The sequence below is a fragment of the Pinus tabuliformis genome, chromosome 1_2 (genome assembly GCF_031772625.1).
Source record: "Pinus tabuliformis cultivar Carrire ecotype Pingquan chromosome 1_2, CPIR1, whole genome shotgun sequence".
In the NCBI taxonomy this organism is placed as follows: Eukaryota; Viridiplantae; Streptophyta; class Pinopsida; order Pinales; family Pinaceae; genus Pinus; species Pinus tabuliformis.
Window position 1 is genome coordinate 808,847,809 of NC_142298.1, and position 20,866 is coordinate 808,868,674.

At 36.2% G+C, this 20,866-nt stretch overlaps 1 protein-coding gene across 1 annotated transcript; it reads right to left on the reverse strand.

Moving 5' to 3' along the window:
* Positions 1–405: 405 nt before the first annotated feature.
* On the reverse strand, positions 406–5,002 carry LOC149208363 (uncharacterized). Its single transcript, XM_089398315.1, is given in 4 exon segments — positions 406–481; positions 814–1,275; positions 1,375–2,422; positions 2,425–5,002. Coding segments are annotated over 3 exon segments (3,951 nt in total). The 5' UTR covers positions 4,876–5,002; the 3' UTR covers positions 406–481; positions 814–823.
* Between the last annotated feature and the right edge of the window lie 15,864 nt (positions 5,003–20,866).

The window sequence follows — 20,866 nt, forward strand, 5'->3', positions numbered from 1 at the left end:
TCAAATAATTAAATTTGGAATTGAGAGGTACCCATTCAGAACGTAAAACAAAATGTCATTACATAGTTTTCCTGTACCCAAAGCAGAGCCTCCTCTACATTACATGAACCCACAACGTCCATTGAGAAGAGCTGAAAGAGTACGTCTGCCACGATGGAAGTAGCAGCTCAATATATATCAGAGTAGAAGTCACTGATCATGATCGATGAAAGAGTACGCCTTTTTCCATTTCAGAGAGCAATGAAAAACGTCCACTGAAGAACCCCAAATTTGACATTAACAGGGCATTGAAATTTCTGAAAAATGGATAACGATTTCATTGAACCGAGCATTGAGAATACTGAAAAATGGATAACGATTCATGCTGACTTCAAATTTTGAAACAATAAGAACTTTTAACATACCTTTGAGAAAAGACTAATTGTTCGAAGCTCCTGGGACTGTCTTGGGATTAAAGCTCCATTTTTAAACCTGCAAAAATCTATAGAGTATCGAAAATTGATTAGTACATACTGGGAATATATTTAAGTAGCAACTTCATGATATAAATCTTCACACTTCCCACTGTAAACTAACAGAATGCAATTAATTTCTTTTCCATTTCTGTGAAGCTAGTTTAATTTATAAATACTATGAAAGAAGAATAAATCTAACCAAATTTTAATCGACTGTTGAAAAAGCATCTAAATTTCATATTCGGGGTAATTATAAATAGATAATACATGGTAACAGAAATTTGTTTGAAATTTTTAAAATAAAAAATAAATATGAGATTGAAAAAATAATGATATGATTGAAATATTTTGTACTTACAATTGTCACACTAGAATGTAGAAGAACTTTGGTCATTTGGTGTTATGGAATTTATATTTGGTGCATTTGTATGGCCAAGTAAATTGGATATACTTCTTCTTATAGCAATTGTTTTTGCCACCAAATCTTCTTTGAGATTTTCCAACACTATTACCACATCTCTCATAGTTGGCCGTTCATCAGGTGAATCTTTTGAACAAAGTAAACCAACTCGTAGCAAAGAAAGTAGACAATTGTGTATATTATCTTCTTCAAATCCAGCTCCATCCTGTGCACTAAACAGATTGTTGTCAATCACCTCCTTCACTTTGTTTGGAAATGCTAGGCTCACCCACTTGTGCATGTTTAGGTCTCCAATAAACATGTTGTTGGTTGGTCGTTTTCTGGTAAGCATTTCCAATAACATAATGCCATAGCTGTAAACATCTCCTTTGGTAGAAACTCTCTCACCCAATCCATACTCTGCATTAAAGGAAACCTCAATAAATATTTATCTCACTAGTGTATACAAAATTGTTGATGAAAAATGACAATTAAAACTAATTTTTAAAAAATCCATACCTGGAGCAATGTAACCCATAGACCCTTTCAAAGTAAGTGTTGAAGTAAGTGAATCACCAAAGTCTGCACCAATCAATCTTGCAAGACCAAAATCTGTCACATGGCCTATCATGTCTTCATCCAACAACACATTGCTGGGTTTTATATCACAATGCACTACTTGCACATGAGAATAATGATGTAGATATTCAATGGCATGGGCCACATCAATGGCAATGTTTAGTAGTGTTTTTAATCCCAGGCCACACACTTCCTCATCATTGTTGTCATTTCTGTCATGATACAAATGCTTCTCTAGGCTTCCGTTAGACATAAATTGGAACACTAAACCTTTGAAATGGAGGTTGGAGCAGGAGGTTATGATTCTCACCAAATTTCGATGTCGAATCTTTTGCAAGACACTACACTCTGCTTTGAAACTCTTCTCACCCTGGTCATTTTGCAATTGGAAAACTTTCACAGCAACAATTGTGCCATCACTCAAAATTCCTTTATAAACAGATCCAAAACTACTTGATCCCAACAAGTTGCTCCTGGTGAATCCATTGGTTGCTATGTGAAGCTCTTGAAATGAGATCCTTTTGTGCTCTAACTTTTGAAAAATGGATTCTGAGGAATCAAAGTTTTGCACATGTATATTTCGTCTCCAAAGGAACCCCAAAAGTAAGCAACATAGTATAAAAACAATAGCTCCACTCATTGGAAATAGTATTTTCTTCACAAGTGCAAAATGACTTCTTGATGTTGGACATGCAGGTAACATGAATACTTTTGGTCCACAAAGGCCTGGATTCCCAATGAAGGACATGATAATTGTTTGATTTGCAAAAAATCCCGCTTTTGGGATTTCCCCTGTGAGATTGTTGAAAGACAAATTCAAACACTGAAGCATTTTCAATTTTTGGAGAGTCGCTGGTATTGGACCTGATAAGGAGTTGAAAGAGAGATCTAGGTTCACAAGACTTAGTAAAGTTCCAAGTGAATCTGGAATAGAGCCTTGGAAGGCATTTCTAGATAAATTCAATGTTTGTAGTTCACTGCAACTTCCAAGTGTGGTGGAATGAGCCCAGTCAAGTGATTGGAGGAAATGTCTATAGCCTGAGCCATTGCAATTTTACTAATCTCCATGGACAACAAGCCATCTAATAAATTCCATGACAAGTTCAAATAGAATTGTAGATTAGAAAGTTTAGCAATTTCTCGTGGAATGCTTCCAGTGAGCATATTGTGAGATAGGTCGAGCAATTCCATATTTATATAGTTTCCTAAGATGATAGGTATTCTCCCTGATAACTGGTTGTGATTAAGTAGGATTCTTCTTAGTTGTTTAGACGGTGGAAGGGAATTGGGAATCTTTCCAGTGAGTTTGTTTCTACTAATGTCCAAGAGACCAAGTCCTTGTAATTGTTCAAATTGATTGGAGATGTTACCTTCTAATTCATTGTTTCCTATGTCCAATCTTTCTAATTTTGTAAGGTTTCCAAATGGTGGAATGGTACCATTTAAAAAGTTTCCACTTAAATTTAGAAAGATTAGGCTACTAAGATTGCCAATATGTGGAGGAATGTTTCCTTGTATTTTGTTGTTTGCTAATGAAAAGTAAGACAAATTGGTGGAAAGTCTCCCTATGGCAACGGGCAATACACCACTTAGTTTATTGTCACTCAAGTGCAATTTTCGTAGGTGAGAACAATTGGTAAGAGATACAAGAAAATTCATGGTTGTGGTGCTACCACTATCAAGCTCATTATGATGCGAGTCTAATATTTCAAGAAGAGGTAGTTTACCCAACTCTAGTGGCACACTCCCACTCAATTTGTTGTAGTGTAGAAGAAGATATTCAAGTTTGGAACAATTCCCAATGGTATTTGGTATGTTCCCACTAAGTTGATTTCCCCATAAAGAGAGGTAATTCAAGTTGTTGAGCTTGGCACATAATTCTAATGGAATGTGCCCTGTAAATTTGTTTTTGTAAATTGCCAAGTGAGTCAAAGTGGAGATATTGGACAATGAAGGGGGAATGCTGCCAGACAATTCATTTACAAAAAGGGAAAGATTTTGCAGATGGGTGAGAAGGCCCAGTTCTTGTGGAATGCTGCCAGTGAGGTGGTTTTCGGAAATGTGCAAGACAATCAAAGTGGAGATATTGGACAATGAAGGGGGAATGCTGCGAGACAATTCATTTGAAAAAAGGTAAAGAGTTTGCAAATGGGTGAGAAGGCTCAGTTCTTGTGGAATGCTGCCAGTGAGGTGGTTGGTGGAAATGCCCAAGTCAGTCAAAGTGGAGATATTGGACAATGAAGGGGGAATGCTGCCAGTGAGGTGGTTTTCGGAAATCTCCAAGACAATCAAAGTGGAGATATTGGACAATGAAGGGGGAATGCTGCCAGACAATTCATTTGTATAAAGGTAAAGAGTTTGCAGATGGGTGAGAAGGCCCAGTTCTTGTGGAATGCTGCCAGTGAGGTGGTTGGTGGAAATTGCCAAGTCAGTCAAAGTGGAGATATTGGACAATGAAGGGGGAATGCTGCCAGACAATTCATTTTTATAAAGGTAAAGAGTTTGCAGATGGGTGAGAAGGCCCAGTTCTTGTGGAATGCTGCCAGTGAGGTGGTTGGTGGAAATTGCCAAGTCAGTCAAAGTGGAGATATTAGACAATGAAGGGGGAATGTTGCCAGACAATTCATTTTCAAAAAGGTAAAGAAATTGCAGATGGGTGAGAAGGCCCAGTTCTTGTGGAATGCTGCCAGTGAGGTTGTTGGTGGAAATTTTCAAATCAGTCAAAGTGGAAATATTGGACAATGAAGGGGGAATGCTGCCAGACAATTCATTTGTAAAAAGGTAAAGAGTTTGCAGATGGGTGAGAAGGCCCAGTTGTGAGGGAATGGGACCAGCCAAACTGTTTTCACCAATTTCTAAACTAATCAATGCTGAAAGGTTTCCTAAAGAAGAGGGAATGGTACCTGTTAGACTGTTTGCTCCCAAATAAAGCTCTTGCAAATGTGACAGGGAACCCAACTCACCGGGGATAATTCCGCTCAGATTGTTGTAAGAGAGCGATAACCAAACCAAATTTCTGCAGCTGCTGAGTTGATGTGGTATATTTCCTTCCAATTGATTGCTGTAAAGCCAGAGCCACCTCAAACGAAAGAGGCGTCCCAATTGGGGTGGGATATGACCGTGGAGCTTATTTTGTGAAAGATTGAGTGAGCGTAGGAACGACAAATTACCGAGAGAAGGGGAGATCGTGCCGCGTAGATCCAAGCCACTGAGATCGATGCCGACCACTCTGTCCGGATGACGGCCACCGCAGGTAACAGCTGACCAGTTGCAAAGGGGGACTGTGGGGCTCCAACTGGCCAATGAATTATTGGGATCGCTAGTAATGAGCTTTTTAAATGCCAACAGGGACTGTGCATCATCATGAAATGAATGCGCAGAGGAGAAAGGGAAAAGGAAGAGGAGAAAGAGCGCAGGCAAAGCGAAAGAGGGAGACGGCATGGCGATGGAAATGAAGGGCTTCCGTTGCAGTGGGTATGGGGATTCTGGCAACGAGTATTTATAAAGGGCAAGGGGAGGTCCCTTAGCTTCAGGAGAGACACAGAATTTCAGTGGACAGGAAATGGTCGCGAGAGGTGTGGATGGAGTGAAGATAGGAAGTGGCGTAGACACGTGGATTGATTAATCCCTTAGCCGTCCTTTCGAGACTCGTGAAAAGTCACTCATTTTGAAGTGCACATTATCTGGAATGGATCCCTACGAAACCCATTTTTCATTTAAATTAATAATTTACTTTTGGAATATACGAATTCAATACCTGTTTTACTTGGAGTCAATTACATAACGCACAATTGTTATTTTAAATAAATTAATTTACTTGTGCAACTCAAATTTATTAAAAAATTAGTTTGCCTTAAATAGATTAGCCCAGCATCATAATTTTCATATTAATTATTTTATTTTTACTTTTACGTGGATTCATTAATCCCTTAACTTGTCGTTGTGGTGAAGCTGCGAGTCCGCCCCGAGAAAGTGAAGATGGGAAAGACGTAGGATGAGAGTGAGCATGGATGAATTGAGGAAGGGGCAAGGGATGGATTGGATTAATTGAGGACGAGGGCGTTATGATTGCGAATGGAATGGTACGCATACAACGGAGGTCATTTTCACTTTCTTTATCGTGATTAAATACAATAGGAATTTATAAAATCATATCTAACAGAACTATGTGAATTTAAAAAATTATATTTAAAAATCTGTGAAGAGAAATAAGAATAAAAGTAATTTTTTATACTTATTTTCTATTGCATTTCAACATTTAATATTAAAATATAAAATAATAATTATTATTATTTGTTAATAGTCAGTCATTCATTCATAAAAATAATTAGTTATTTAATTACTTCTAATTAGTTATTTAATTACTTTTTATTATATTTAATATAGAAAATAATTTATATTTATTTTTTATTACATTTCAATATTCAACTAGGAAAAATGAGAAAAATTAATAAAATATTAAAAATAAAATTGATTATTTACATTTACTTTAATTATATTTCAAGATGGAAATATGAGAGGGAAAAAAGAAATATATAGATTAATAAAAATGATAAAAATAACTGATTAATTACTCACTTTTGAATATGAGAATATTAATAGGAAAAATGAAAAACTTATATAAATTAAAAAAATTAGTTATTTATATTTATTACTTATTAGATTATTAGATTATTTTAATAAGGTATGAATGGAAAAAGAAAACACTATACAACTAAATTTTATATATATATATATATATATATATATATATATATATATATATATTTAATTTGATTTTCACATTGAAATATGAGTGAAAAAATTTATTTATTTATTTGTAAAAATAAATAAACATAACCAAAAATAATTTATTATTTACACTCATTTTAAAAAAAAAGTTGTATAAATAAATAAAAGTAATGAAAAACAATTGATTATTTATATTATTTTTTTATTGGATTGAAATAAATAAAACGTTTGTACAAATAAATAAAAATGATAAAAAAATTAATTAATTATTTATACTCCTTCACTTTTATGATGATGATGGTGGTGGTTAACATCCACTGAGACCCAACTTTGGTCTATCGGACTTAAAGAAACGAATTATTTAGTTTGATTTAAGATTTTATTCCTGTGCTCAAAAAGCTTGGAGAGAAGCCTCCCGAGCTCACTATAATTTTCACACCGTAAAAGGCTAGGAAGGTCAGTATTGCAACAAAGATTATGAAATTGAGATCTAATGTGGTTGTACACGGGGCACTCTAAGAGGAAGTGATTTTCATCCTCGATGTTCATATTTTCACAAAGATGGCAGATCCCTTCCATCTATGGTGTTTTAGGAACTGCCCAATGACATGTTTCACTATGGAGCTCATGAGAGTTCGATCTAATCTTGGCTATATTAATTTTCTTCTTCGAGCTAGTTAAAACAGAGGAATACTTTTGATCTTCTAGGGTGGGGTTGATGACCTCCTTATAACATCTTAATTTTCTTTTAGCTGCTAAATCTTTCTCACACCACATTTTTTCTTTGAACTTAGAAGTAACTATATTTTTAATGTTATTAATGTTTTGCAATGCAACATTCTCGTCGATCTCCCAATGGTTTAACTAGGCCCTGGTGTCTTTATACCAACCTCGTTTGAGCCTTAGGTGGTTTTGGCTGGAATTTAAAGCTAGTTTAGGTAGTCTATGGTCTCCTATGTTATTGGGTTTGTGTCTGTACACCAGAAGCCTAGTCATAGCTAGGCTCTCGATAGGGGAAAGACCCACTTCTATAAGGAGAATAGGATAGGGTGTATTGCTTTTAATCTTGAGGTTATACGTTATAAAACGCTTCTGGATTTGCTCAGTCTTTCTCCAGGATTCTCTAGAGATGCTGCAACCCCAAACCTCACGTCCATATAAGATAACAGGAGTGATTAAAGTTTCAAAGAGGAACTTCTTTCTATCCCACATTATGAGGTTTGCCATTTCAATTATTTTCAAGAGCAAAATAAGCTTTCCACCCCCTATTAATCCTTTTCTCAATGCTATAGTTCCAGTTGAGCTTGTGATGAATATCAATTCCTAGGTACTTGTAAAAAGACACTTCCTCCAAGTTACTATTGTCATACATAAAATTAGCGTAAGTGTCCTTCTTGGATTTGATAATCATAATTTTTGTTTTGTCATTGTTAACAGTCATACCTATGGTAGAGAAGAAATCCTTAAGGAGTCTAAGTTGCTTATCGAGATCAGATGGGCACCTTGTGAGAAGAACAATATCATCAGCATAGAGAAGAAGGATGATGACTATCTCAGCTAAGATCGTGTCAGCACAATCTGCTTCCTCTAAACAACCTTCTAGCTTGTTGATGTAAATGTCAAATAAGGTAGGGGAGAGGGAGAAACCTTGTTTAACACCGATATTACACTTAATATCTTTCAACCACCCCTCATTGCTCTTTAACTTGGAAATTACATTATCGTATAAACTTATAGCAGCAGCTCTCAACTCAAAAGGAACCTTTAGCTCTTCTAATCTATTTCATAGGTTGTTTCTAGGAACCGTATCGAAAGCCTTTCTAAAGTCCACAAAGCAACAAAAGAGATCGGATTTATCATTGCGACATTCCTCCACAATGATCCTAAGTGTAATGAGGTGGTCCATTGTTGAGTGTTGCCTTCTAAAACCCACTTGGCCTTTAGCCCACTTACCTTCACTTTCAAGCCATACGCTCAACTTATTTTCCAAAATAATACCATATAACTTGGCTAAGAGAGGGCTGATCATAATTGTCTCATAATTAGAGGGGTTATTTGTATCCCCACTTTTAAAAATAGGGATAATGAGGCTCTGAGTCCATGGTTTAGGGAACCCTTTCTTGCTTAATTGAAAAGCTTATGGATGTGGGGGATGATTACGGGACCTCCAATTTTTAAGATTTTTGCCTGGTAACCATCAATGTCCTTAGCTTTCCCATTTTCCAGGCGTTTAACCCCAAAATCAATGTCTTCTAATGAGAAAAATTATTTCGTTGTGAGGAGGGTTTCAAAGTTATCCATGTCATTTGGAGATTCATAAAGCTTTTCAAGATAGGAATTCCAGTTGTATAAAGAAATTGTATTATTATCTTTAGTTTTCCTAGTTAGAATTTGCCTCTAGAATTTCTTAGCAGCTACCTTAAAGAGGTGTAAGAGATTCTCTTGTCTTTTACGAATATATACTACCATTTTTTTCCTTTTAGTTAGGGCTTTATATATTTTTATCTTGCCATTTTTAAGAGATTCATCAACAACTTCCTTAATTTCTCTCCTCACACTTTTACAATCTTTGTCATACCATGGGTTGGTTTTGTTATTTCCTTTATTACTTGAAACTTCAATTGAGAACTTGTTATGCTCTTAACCTGCAAGTAGATACCAGAATACCAAATATGTGAAGAAATATAGCCAGAACATAAAACAGTGAGAAATAACAGCAAGTATTTTATTATTCGGAAAGCAATGTTCACTTGCCTCTTCAAGGGGGAAACCTCCAATAGAGCAGAGCTCAATTACAAAATAAGACACGATGCTCCTCGAGGGGAGTCTCTATCCTTTATATAGGATTCATACATGCAATACCATGGGGAAATACCATGGTTCTTATTAATACCATCTATCTAATACCATGGCCCATTTGCAACTAATTGTGGTCCCTTCATTAAATGCGGGTTAACCACTTACAATTATTAATATGGGCTTTATTAACTCTTTACTTAAATATAACTATGACTCGATCCTATTACATAAATAAGGGGGTTAGGGTGGGACCTTAACATTCCCTCCCCCATAAGAATAGCCTTTTCCTCAAGGCTGAACCTGCGGAAACTACTAAAGAATAGTGGTTGGTTCCCAAGTTGCATCTTCCGAAGAGGTGTCTTTCCACTTGACGAGGACTTCCTTGATCATGAGGCCATGCAAGTGCCTTTCTCGTGTATCAATAACCTGTTCAGGTTGGAGCCAGATTGACCCTTCTTCATCCATTTCAGGTAGATTGGTTTGACTTCTGCAATTGTTCCCAATCACTTTCTTGAGGCATGAGACATGGAAAACTGTATGGATTTTTGCAGTAGGTGGCAAAGCTAGCTTGTAGGAAACTTCTCCAATGCACTGAAGTACTTGATACTGTCCGTAGAATTTTGGAGATAGTTTCTGACAACCCTTGTCTTTGTGTGATGTTTGCTTATATGGTTGCAGCCTCAAAAATACCTAATCCCCTTCTAGAAATTGGAGTTTCGAGCGATGTTGATCTACCTGTTGCTTCATGTGGTTTTGAGCATGATGAAGATTCTCTCTAAGGTGAGCCGACATGGTTGTGCGGTTTTGTAGGAGTTGATCCACTGCTTGCACCTTTGAGCATCCCTTGATATAAGAAGTAGGGGAAGGAGGGAGTTGACCATAAACTGCTTCATATGGAGTCATTTTGGTGGTGGCATGATAGTTGGTGTTATACTACCATTTAGCTAGAGGTAACCACTGTACCCAGAGATGTTTCTTTTCTGAAGTGAAACACCTAAGGTATGTTTCTAGACATTTGTTAATTGCTTCAGTTTGACCATCAGTTTGTGGATGATAGGAAGTACTGAGTTGTAGTTGGGTACCTTGTAGCTGGAAGAATTCCTACCAAAAGTTACTGGTGAAGACCGGGTCACGATCAGACACAATGGAAGTGGGCATGCCATGTAATTTGAAGATCTGATCCATGAAAGATTGAGCGACCAAAGTCGGTGTAAAAGGGTGGGGTAGGGCGCACAAATGAGCATACTTAGAAAGTCTGTCCACAACCACCATGATGACTGACTTGTTTCCTGACTTTGGAAGACTTGTAATGAAATCCATAGAAACCTCCATCCAGATTGAGGCCGGGATGGGCAATGGCTGTATTATGCCTGGGGATTTCACTATTTCTCCTTTGTGGCGTTGACAGACGTCGCATTCAGCTACAAAAGTAAGAATGTCCTTTTTCATGCCTGTCCAAAAAAAGGTCTTCGAGTGCGAGCATACGTCTTCTGAAAGCCTGAATGTCCTGCAGTGGGAGATGAGTGCAACTCCATTAAAATGCGGCTTTTGAGGGTGGATGTTGGTGATATTACGACTCTGTCCTTGTAGCGAAGAATCTCATCCTGCCACGAGTAGCCCGCTGTGGAATTTGGATCCGCCTGCAATTGATTAACGAGTTGGGAGAGCCAGGGATGTGAAAACCATTCTTTGCGAGCCTCTTTAGTCCATTCTAGAATGCGAAGGGAAATTGCGAGCAGGGTACTTTCCTCCTCAAATTGGCGGGATAACGCATCTACTATAATATCTCATAATCATATCCCAGCATTTTGGCGAGCCATTTATTTTGTTGTGGTGAGGATAGGCGTTGCTCCAAAAAATATTTAAGGCTTTGATGATCGGTGAAGATTTGGAAACGTTGCCCCAATAAGTATGGTCGCCAGGTATCTACTGCATGTAAGATGGCCATCATCTCCTTCTCATAGGTAGATTGTCCCAGATTCTTCCCACTTAGTTGTTGGCTCGTAAAAGTCAAGGGTCGACCTTCCTGCATTAATACTACCCCAATACCTATACCTGAAGCATCACATTCAATCACAAAAGATTTGGTGAAGTCGGGTAGTGCTAAGACTAGAGTGGAACACATGGCATGTTTGAGAGTTGTAAAGGCCTATTGTGCTTCATCATTCCAGAGGAATGAATTTTTCTTGAGGAGTTGAGTGAGGGGCCTAGCAATGCGACCATAATTGCGGACAAATTTGCGATAGTAGCTTGTGAGACCCAAAAATCCTCTCAGGCTCTTCAATGTCTTAGGTTGAGGCCAATCCTGCATGGCCTGGATCTTTTTGGGGTCCACCCTGACACCTTCACGCCCCACAATGTGGCCCAAATACTCAACTTCTTCCATGCCAAAAGAACACTTGGACATCTTGACAAATAATTTATGCTTGCGGAGTAGTTGCAAGAGCAGATCTACATGTTGAAGATGTGCGGCCCAGGTGTGACTGTAGATGAGGATGTCATCAAAGAAAACAAGGACGAATTTTCTGAGATATGGTTTGAGCAGGTGGTTCAGAAGGCTCTGAAAAGGGGATGGGGTATTACAAAGACTAAATGGCATGACCAGGAACTCATAATGGCCTTCATGAGTTCGGAAAGCAGTCTTTGGGATGTCTACTTCTTTCATGCGGATTTGGTGGTAGCCTAAGCGAGGGTCAAGCTTAGTAAAGAACTGAGCCCCATTTAGCTCATCCAACAAATCATCAACAATTGGGATGGGAAATTTACCTTTGACTGTCAACTTATTAAGGGCCCTGAAGTCTGGACACATACACCATTTCCCATCTTTCTTGAGCACCATGACCACCGGCAATGAATAAGGACTAATGCTAGGATGAATAACGCTTGCTTCCAAGAGTTCCTTGATTATTTTTTCTATTTCATTCTTTTCGGAAAATGGATATCTATATGGGTGCACATTTGGTGGTTGGGCTCCTGGGACCAAAGTAATGCTATGATCATCTTCCCCTCTCGAGGGTGGAAGCTCATGAGGCTTGTTAAAGACTGGCGGATGGTTGTTTAAGATCTGTTGTATCTCGGGATGAATATGAACAAGATTGGGTTTGCAGGCCTCGATGGCATTAAATTGAGTTATGACTCCATGGTGGCCCTTTTTTAACAATTTTTTCATCCGATGTGAGCTGATGATAGAGGGAGCTCCCGCTTGGAGTCCGCGGAGGGTATGTGTGTGGTTGTTCTGCTTAAAGCTCATATATAACTCCTGGAAATCCATTGTGATTGGGCTAAGTGTGCGAAGCCATTCAGCACCAAGGACAATGTCACACCCTCCCATGTGTATGGCAAACATGTGGGTCTTTAATTGATAATCCCCCATTTGAAGTTTAACATTTTCACAGTGGCCTTCACATTTCATTGTTCCCCCATCATCAATTTGGACCTGGAAGCTAGAAACTTCTTGGACAAAACAATGCACTGCTTCCACGACTCTTTGATCGATAAAATTATGTGTACTTCCACTATCCATCAAGACTACTACTACTAGTCGATTCTTACTAAAACCTCTGATTTTGAGAGTTTGAGGCAAAGAAATCCCTGCCAAAGCATGCAGTGATATAAATGGTTCTTCAGGTACATTTTCCTGTTGGTTGTCCTCTTCTTCCTCCTCTGGTTGCTCAAGTGGTGGGGCTTCCTCCGATGCACCATGATCAGTAGCATTAATTTGAAAAAATTTGGGCTCCTTGCATTTATGCCCGGGGGAGTATTTCTCATCACAGTAGTAACATAATCCTTGCTTTCTTCTTTTCGCCATTTCTGCTGGTGACACATTTTGAAGCTTGAGTGTCTCAGTAGTGCTTTGAGCTTATGGGGGGTGACCGTTGACGATGAAATTTGGGCGATTGGACTAGGCCGCCAACGCACATTCGACTTCACGAGCTATCCTGCAAGCATGCAGCCATGAGCTAGGGTGGTGCAGTCGGACGTGGGCTTGTATGGCTTCTTTGAGACCACTGAAAAAACATTCCATGTAGAACTCATCTTGTAGACCTCCAGTGCAGAAAGCTAAGGCTTCAAAGGCTGCAATATATTCATTCACTGTTCCTATCTGTTTGAGCTTAGTGAGACGGCCCAAAAAGTTAGATTCATGGTCAAAGCGATCCATAAGAGATTTTTTGAATGTATCCCACGTCAAGGGCCTTCCATAGAAACGTTGATGCCATTGCCACCATTGCCATCTTTCATTGTCCAAGTACATGATACCCACACTAAGTTGAGTCGCATTATCCAGGATGTAATTCAGTGTGAAATATTGCTCCATTTTTGCTATCCATGTGGCCGGGTGAGAGCCATCAAATTTATACATGTCCAACTTGGGTGGTCGCGAATGGGCTTGTTGGGGGGTGCCAAAGAGGTGAAGAGACTGGCTAGACTCACCCTCACTATTTTCATTGCCAATATATGCCTCCTCGCGTGCCTCCACCTTGCCCTTAGAGAGTGCTACAGTTAATTCCTTCAGCTGCGATTGGATGTCTTTCAAGGATGATTCAAGGTTGTCCATCCTCTCATTCGCCATAGCTTGAGCTCTAGTTTGTACCATGCACCGAGCCGATTTACTTGAAATTTGGGATTGCCCGAATTTTTTTGGCACTAACAATTGAATGGTACCACCTTGCTTAGCTCGTCGTCCTGATTCTTATGGGCTAAGTCACCAATAAGCGCCCCAGGAGGGTCTCGATAAGTGAATGCTGCCAAAAGTCCTGTGAAAATCACGCCCAGGTATAGGAACCCACACAACTACTCAGATCTGGATGGTGGATCTGATGGATCTGAGAGATCTGAATGGCTGATTGGATAGATCTGAACGACGAAACTGATTACTGCTGCGAATCTGATGGATCTAATAGATATGAATGGCTTTTTTGATAAATTTGAACGATGGAACTGATTGTTGCTGCTGCTGCAAAACCCCACTTGTGGGATCTGATCTGGCAAAGATTATGCGTGATCCAGAGATAGAGAAGGGAACTATGGTCTCCAAGAGTGTCAGGTGCTACAGATCTTAAATATACATAAGGGTCTAATATTAGTACTTGGCCCAATTTTTTAGGGCACTAACTAAGGAGGATCAACTGTACCCTTAGCCGTACAACCCGACTACCCTATCGTACAGGCGAGTAATCTCTCCTAGTGTTGTTCTCGGTGTACTGTAGCAGCAAGATGGCCGATGGTTTATCTATGGCGAGGTTTCAAGGGAGCTAGGGGGCTTTCGATATACCTAGAGGGTATTTGGAAGACAGTCTGTGCATGATTCTGTCTAATGCGCTACTACTCGAAGGGGTACCGACAGGGGTTACAAGGGAGTCCAACAAGTGTGCTCTTGTATTTCCTGTGTGCATGCCTCCCCAAATCTGTAGGTTTATGCGCTCAATGACAGATCCCATGGTTTAAAGATGCTTGAACACGTCTCTAGCCAAGAATTTTTTTGCTAAAAAATGGAGATCCCACAGGCCCTGGAAAGCGCTCTAATACCACTTGTTATGCTCTTAACCTGCAAGACGGTACCAGAATACCAAATATGCGAAGAAATATACCCAGAACATAGAACAATGAGAAATAACAATAAGTATTTTATTATTCAGAAAGCAATGTTCACTTGCCTCTTCGAGGGGGCAATCTCCAATAGAGCAGATCTCGATTACAAAATAAGACACGATGCTCCTTGAGGGGAGTCTTTATCCTTTATATAGGATTCATACATGAAATACCATGGTTCTTATTAATACCATCTATCTAATACCATGGCCGATTTGCAACTAACTGTGGTCCCTTCATTAAATTCGTGTTAACCACTTACAATTATTAATATAGGCTTTATTGACTCTTTACTTAACTATAACTATGACTCGATCCTATTACATAAATAAGGGGGTTAGGGTGGGACCTTAACAAAACTTGTTAATAGAATATGAGAGGGTTGTAGTAAAATTATGATAGAGGTATTCTATGTTGTCGATACTAGATAAATGAAGTAAATTAGTTTTTAATTCATTTAGAAAGAGATCGTTTTTATTTCTATCAAAGATTAAGTTCTTTTGGCTATAAGGATTATCTTCTAGGGGATCTCTATGCATGAAAAAATTGAGAGTTATAAGTAAAGGCCTATGATCGTAGTTAGGCTCGTGGTCGTTTAAGATGTCAAAATTTATTATTTCGTTGTATAAAGGGAGATCAGAAATAACATAGTCTACCACATTGTTACCAAGCCCATGGATGCAGGTCATTTGGCTAGAATTGGGCCACTTCTTTAGACCGTTGCAAATTATGAGACCCTGAGCACTATAGAGCTTGACTAGCTTCGACCCAAAAAAATTCTCCCCAAGGTCTTCAGAGCTCCTTTTGTATTGGCTAGCCAGAGTAACGTCTTTGTCTAACCAAAGAAGATTAGGGTTGGAATGATTGCTTAGAAGAATAACGTGGTTGCTTGAAGTTCGAGCATTAAAGTCACCCATTAAAAGGATATTATGTTCATTCCTTAGGCTAGAAATATCATTCTCTAAAACATTGTAAGGACTATTTTTATCTAGATTCTGTTTCTTATAGAATTTTAAGAATTGATGGGGGAAAATAAAAGATTGCTATGTAGGTCTTTTTATCATTGCTGTCAGTAATATCTATCCAACTATATTGGTTGTAAGGGTCGTTTTTATAAATCTTAGCATGGGGGAAGATGTTCTTCTTAATGTAACAAACTATACCCCAATACCTCTACGAGAGGATCACTTGTTCCAGGTAGACCATAGTGCAAAGCCATCTATGTTAGGGATCTTAGATTCTTCGTGCTCCCAAGTTTCAACAAGCAATATAATATCAACATCCGGATTGTGGAGGAGAACCACTTAAAGGATAGCCACTTAATAAATATTTTCAAAATCAATTCATGAAGATTGCAAAGGATAACGAGTCAATAAATATTTTTGAAGTATAATAACTAACGGCCACCAGGGTAGGAATTTCAAGCATCAAGTCATGTGACTCAAAAGGCCATAACCCATCACTATACAAGATCATATGATTTAGAGGAGGTGAATATGACAAGATAGGCTGCAGGCCAATGTCAATTCAATGCATAGTGAACAAGGTGTAAACATTCATCCCATCATTTATATGAACCTGCAAAGCACCCAAAATTCAAACTGTATCTATTGAATTCAATTTATTTACTTTATCTAATTTATTTTCTCCAAAATATTACTTAAATAATGAATGAGGACATAAAATGAACAAAATTAGGGTATTCTAAATTTTCATAAAACTTTTTAAATATATAGTTTTTTTAGTTTACAAGAATATTTTTTGGCAAACTTTGTGAATACTTCTTCATTATGTGAAGATGGTAAATGAGGTAAATCAAGTGTTTAATTTTGAAGTACTTTAAAGGATAAAAAAAGTTGAACTTGTGATTTTTTCATTTTTTTTCCTCAGATTTAAGTCATAACCATTAAAGTAATTTTACAAGCTACTTAATATATAAATATTAATAAAATATTAAATCAATTTTTTTATTAATTTAAAAAATAATAATATAAAATCTTTATAATTTCTACTTTTGATTTATCTAATTTTACAAATCTAATATTATTTTATATCTAGTCGATTCTTAATTCTCTCACACATTTATTTTACTGTTAATAAAAAAATTGTTAATACAATATTAAATTTATTATTACATATGTTAACCCTTTCATTGTAATTATATTTACTAATTTTCCATATCTGCATTATTTTAATATTCTTTTGCATGTTGATAAAAAAAGTCTACAAAAAAATTTGAATTACCTTGTTATTTAGTTCAACAGATAGTTTTTAATTACCTTGTTATTTAATTCAACAAATAGTTTTTAATTTTAAGATTTATGATAATATATTGTTAAGTTAATATTTTAGTGAGATATACATTATATCATGTTTTTTAAAACAGTAGGAAAACCTATCATAACTTTGTTGTAAAATCTACTATGAGGACATCTATCTCTATTCAAGAAAATGCAAGCGGACACATTATCACTACTCAAGAAAGCACCCCACTTTATCACTACTCATGAAAACACCTCACAAGTTAGTAAAGAGACAGGCTTTCACTCCTGCTATATATCTCTAAGTCTTAAATCTTTCCTTAAGTCTAAAAAAAAATAACTCTTAACCAAATAAAATAAATATACATATTATAAATAAGATTTATAATAATTTGTTTTTAAATTTGTTAGATTCATTTTCATTTCGACTTTAACAATCATTCATAATTGTATCTCAAGCGTAATTATGAACTCACAACTAGCTTCCAGAATACCTTAAAATCAAAATCTAATTACCAAGATTCAAGGCATAAGAGTAGACTTTTTTATTAGATATAAAAGATAAAGAGATTATCTTAATATATCGGATAAACACTGTAATTATAGTAAAGTTTCGTATGCAGAATTAATTGTGGTAGGATAAGTTGAATAACTAACAAAGTAAGTCAATAACAATTAAGGGAAAGGTAACTTTGTAGTTGTTGATAGATTATCAAAAGAGGGGCTTACAATGCTTCGAAAGCAAATTACGTTGGGATCCTTTCCATGTAGTTAATGGACATACCATTTTTTCTTTCCATGATTTCAGAAACTGTTTATTGTTTTTTGCAAAAGTGAAGTCTTAATTTTGATTTCTGGCTGTCTTCTATAAATTTTCAGTGTGTGATAATCATGTATTCTGAGCTACTATTTTCATCTAGAAAGCTAGTAGATTCTCAATATAGCAAATAGTCTACTACTAGCAATGTCAGGTTTATTCCTCTGAAAACATTTGTGTAAATCCTGGTAAAAATTTAAGTCAACAATAAGTTTTGAATATTTAATATTTACTTAAATTTATAATTTATTAAGTCAATTATAAGTTTTGAATATTTAATATTTATTTAAATTTATGATTTATTTTATAATATAATGATTTCTAAATTTCTCCCGATCAAAATAACATATGAAATAACATTAATTTTTTTATTAAATTTACTTGATTTTAGTTCATTATATACATAATTATTTAATAATACTTTTATTTTATTATATACAAAATTATTTAATAATAAATGCATTAATAACTTTAAATATTAAAATAAATTTATGATTTAAGTTGTGAGACCTATATAGTCCTTCCCTATCTCCATTATTTGAGTTGTGAGACCTATATAACCCAACCCTTCCCTGTCAGAGAAATGTCGGGGACGGTGATGGTTTAACAGTAAATAAATAAGGCGGCTGCGAAATATCTCAAAGTTCTTTTGAGTCACAGAAAATTATTGAGTTCTCTCACCAAGTCTTCTGGTCACAGTTAAATGTGTTCAACACAACACATAGTTACATGTCTCAAATGATGGATAACCACTTCATAAATGTTTTCAAAGTATCACATCATGAGACTTCATAAATGTTTTCAAAGTATCACATCATGAGATTTCATAAATGTTTTCAAAGTTTCAAGATTGCGAAGCATAACTGCTTAATAAATATTTTCAAAGTTTCAAGATTGCGAAGGATAACAACTAAATAAATATTTTCAAATCACCAGACTGCGAAGACTAACCACTAACCACTTAATGAATATTTTCGAATCACAAGATTGCGAAGCATAACTACTTCATGAATATTTTCAAAGTTTCAAGATTGCGAAGCATAAATATTTTCAAAGTTTCAAGATTGCGAAGGATAACCACGAAATAAATATTTTCAAATCACGAGACTGCGAAGACTAACCACTGAACAAATATTTAATAAATATTTTCAAAGATTGTGAAGGATAACCACTAAATAAATATTTTCAAATAAATATTTTCAAATCACGAGACTGCGAAGACTAACCACTGAACAAATATTTAATAAATATTTTCAAAGATTGTGAAAGATAACCACTAAATAAATATTTTCAAATCACAAAACTGCGAAGAATAGCTACTGAACAAATATCTAATAAATATTTTCCAAAGTTTCAAGATTGCGAAGATAACCACTAAATAGATATTTTCAAATCACGAGGCTGCGAAGAATAACCACTGAACAAGTATTTTCAAAGTATTAAATAATGAGGACTGCGAAGGATAACCACGGGATAAGTATTTTCAAAGTATCAAGTATCAATATTTTCAAACTTTCAAGATTGCGAAGGATAACCACGTGATAAGAATTTTCAAAATATCAAGTATCAAATCATCATTAAAGAGGATAACGATTAGGGTAAGAATTTCAAATTTGAAGTATTAATCATGGTTTTTTGCATTTTTAAGGTTTGTTTCTATTATTTTAATATAGAAGGTGGATGAGTTGGAAAAAAATAAATTTGATGGCTTTTGTAATTTTAATGTTTGTTTTAATTATTTTAATACAAAATGTGGATGAGATGGAAAAAAAATTAGTTTGTAATCACCTTGTTATTAACAATTTGATCTTCAAATTCCATCTATGATAACTATCTAATAAATATTTTCAAAATATCAAATCATCATAATTGTCAAAGATAACTACTTATTAAATATTTTCATAGCCTCTATATCAAATCTTCAGCGTTGCCAATGATAGTCAAATTAAATCACAATCAAATCACCTTGTGACTAGTAATTTACCTATCAAATTCCATACTCTGTTTACCACTTAGTAAATATTTTAAATGCATGAAATCATCAATATGTTCACCTGGCATTTTCGTCTACCCTTTTCGTCTACACATGGCATTTGTGCATTATATGACCTCACATGTTTACCCTTTTGTCTATGCATGATTTCTGTGCATCATATGACCTCACATTTTTACATCTACGTCCTAACTTTTTTTGCACCATATGAGTGTGAATTTTTATTCATTACCACCATATGAATTTGAATTTTTCTTCATTACCACCATATGAGTTTGAATATTTCTTCATGGAGTCTATGCAAGACAATGCTTACTTTTCCATCTCACTCATGTAACCTACAATGTTATGCGTACATGCATTCATTAGTGTGTTTCTTCATAGGATAAGGATTATCCAAAACCACCCTTTTTTTGGCGAATAAAACTAGGTAAAATCTAGCAGAAATTCGGGGGTCTGACATAGTTATGTGGGGTCAATGTTCCTCCATGCCCCTAGGGGATTTTGATAGCCTCTGAAACAACGAAGAACCTTGTATTTTTGAAAAAAAAAAACAGAGGGTTGAATGAAACTTGGACTTTTTGTTTTGCATGATTCCAATCCAAGTACTTTATTACAACGATACAACTATCATTTCCACTTGCTCCATTTTCGAAAGCGTGGCTCCAAGACTTTGCGAGCAAGTTTCATGGTGCATGCCCGCACAACCAACACTTATCGATTTTATAAGGTGCACAACCAACACCTTGCTATTTCCATGACACATGATCAACACATTTTCTATTGTGTCGGGTCAGAGTAAGTTCATTGGCAATATTATCTACAACGAAGTTGTGTATTTTCCCTCTTTGTATTTATTTTTTCTCATGTACCTGCTTCTCTTTGTTGTTTCTCAGTTTGAATCATTGGGTAATCTTGTTTGACAAACAAAATCATTTAATGCGAGCAACCGAGATTAAATTTTCATATATGGAGCCCACAGAGACCATAGAAGGTAGGTGAGTACAAAGCTTTGGTAATTTTTTATTTTGAATTTTCTTTCTTCTGCCATGGAAATTGATGCGGAATAAAACAAATTTAGCTTTGTGGGAGAACCATATATTTATTTTTACTTCTACGTTAGGGTTCATGGCCTTATTTACTCTTTCTTTAGTCCTTGTGATGTCTGAAGTTTGAACTTGTGATTATGTGGGGATTGCACTCGTGACTTCCCTTATAGGAAATGTCACTCTAAGATTAAGG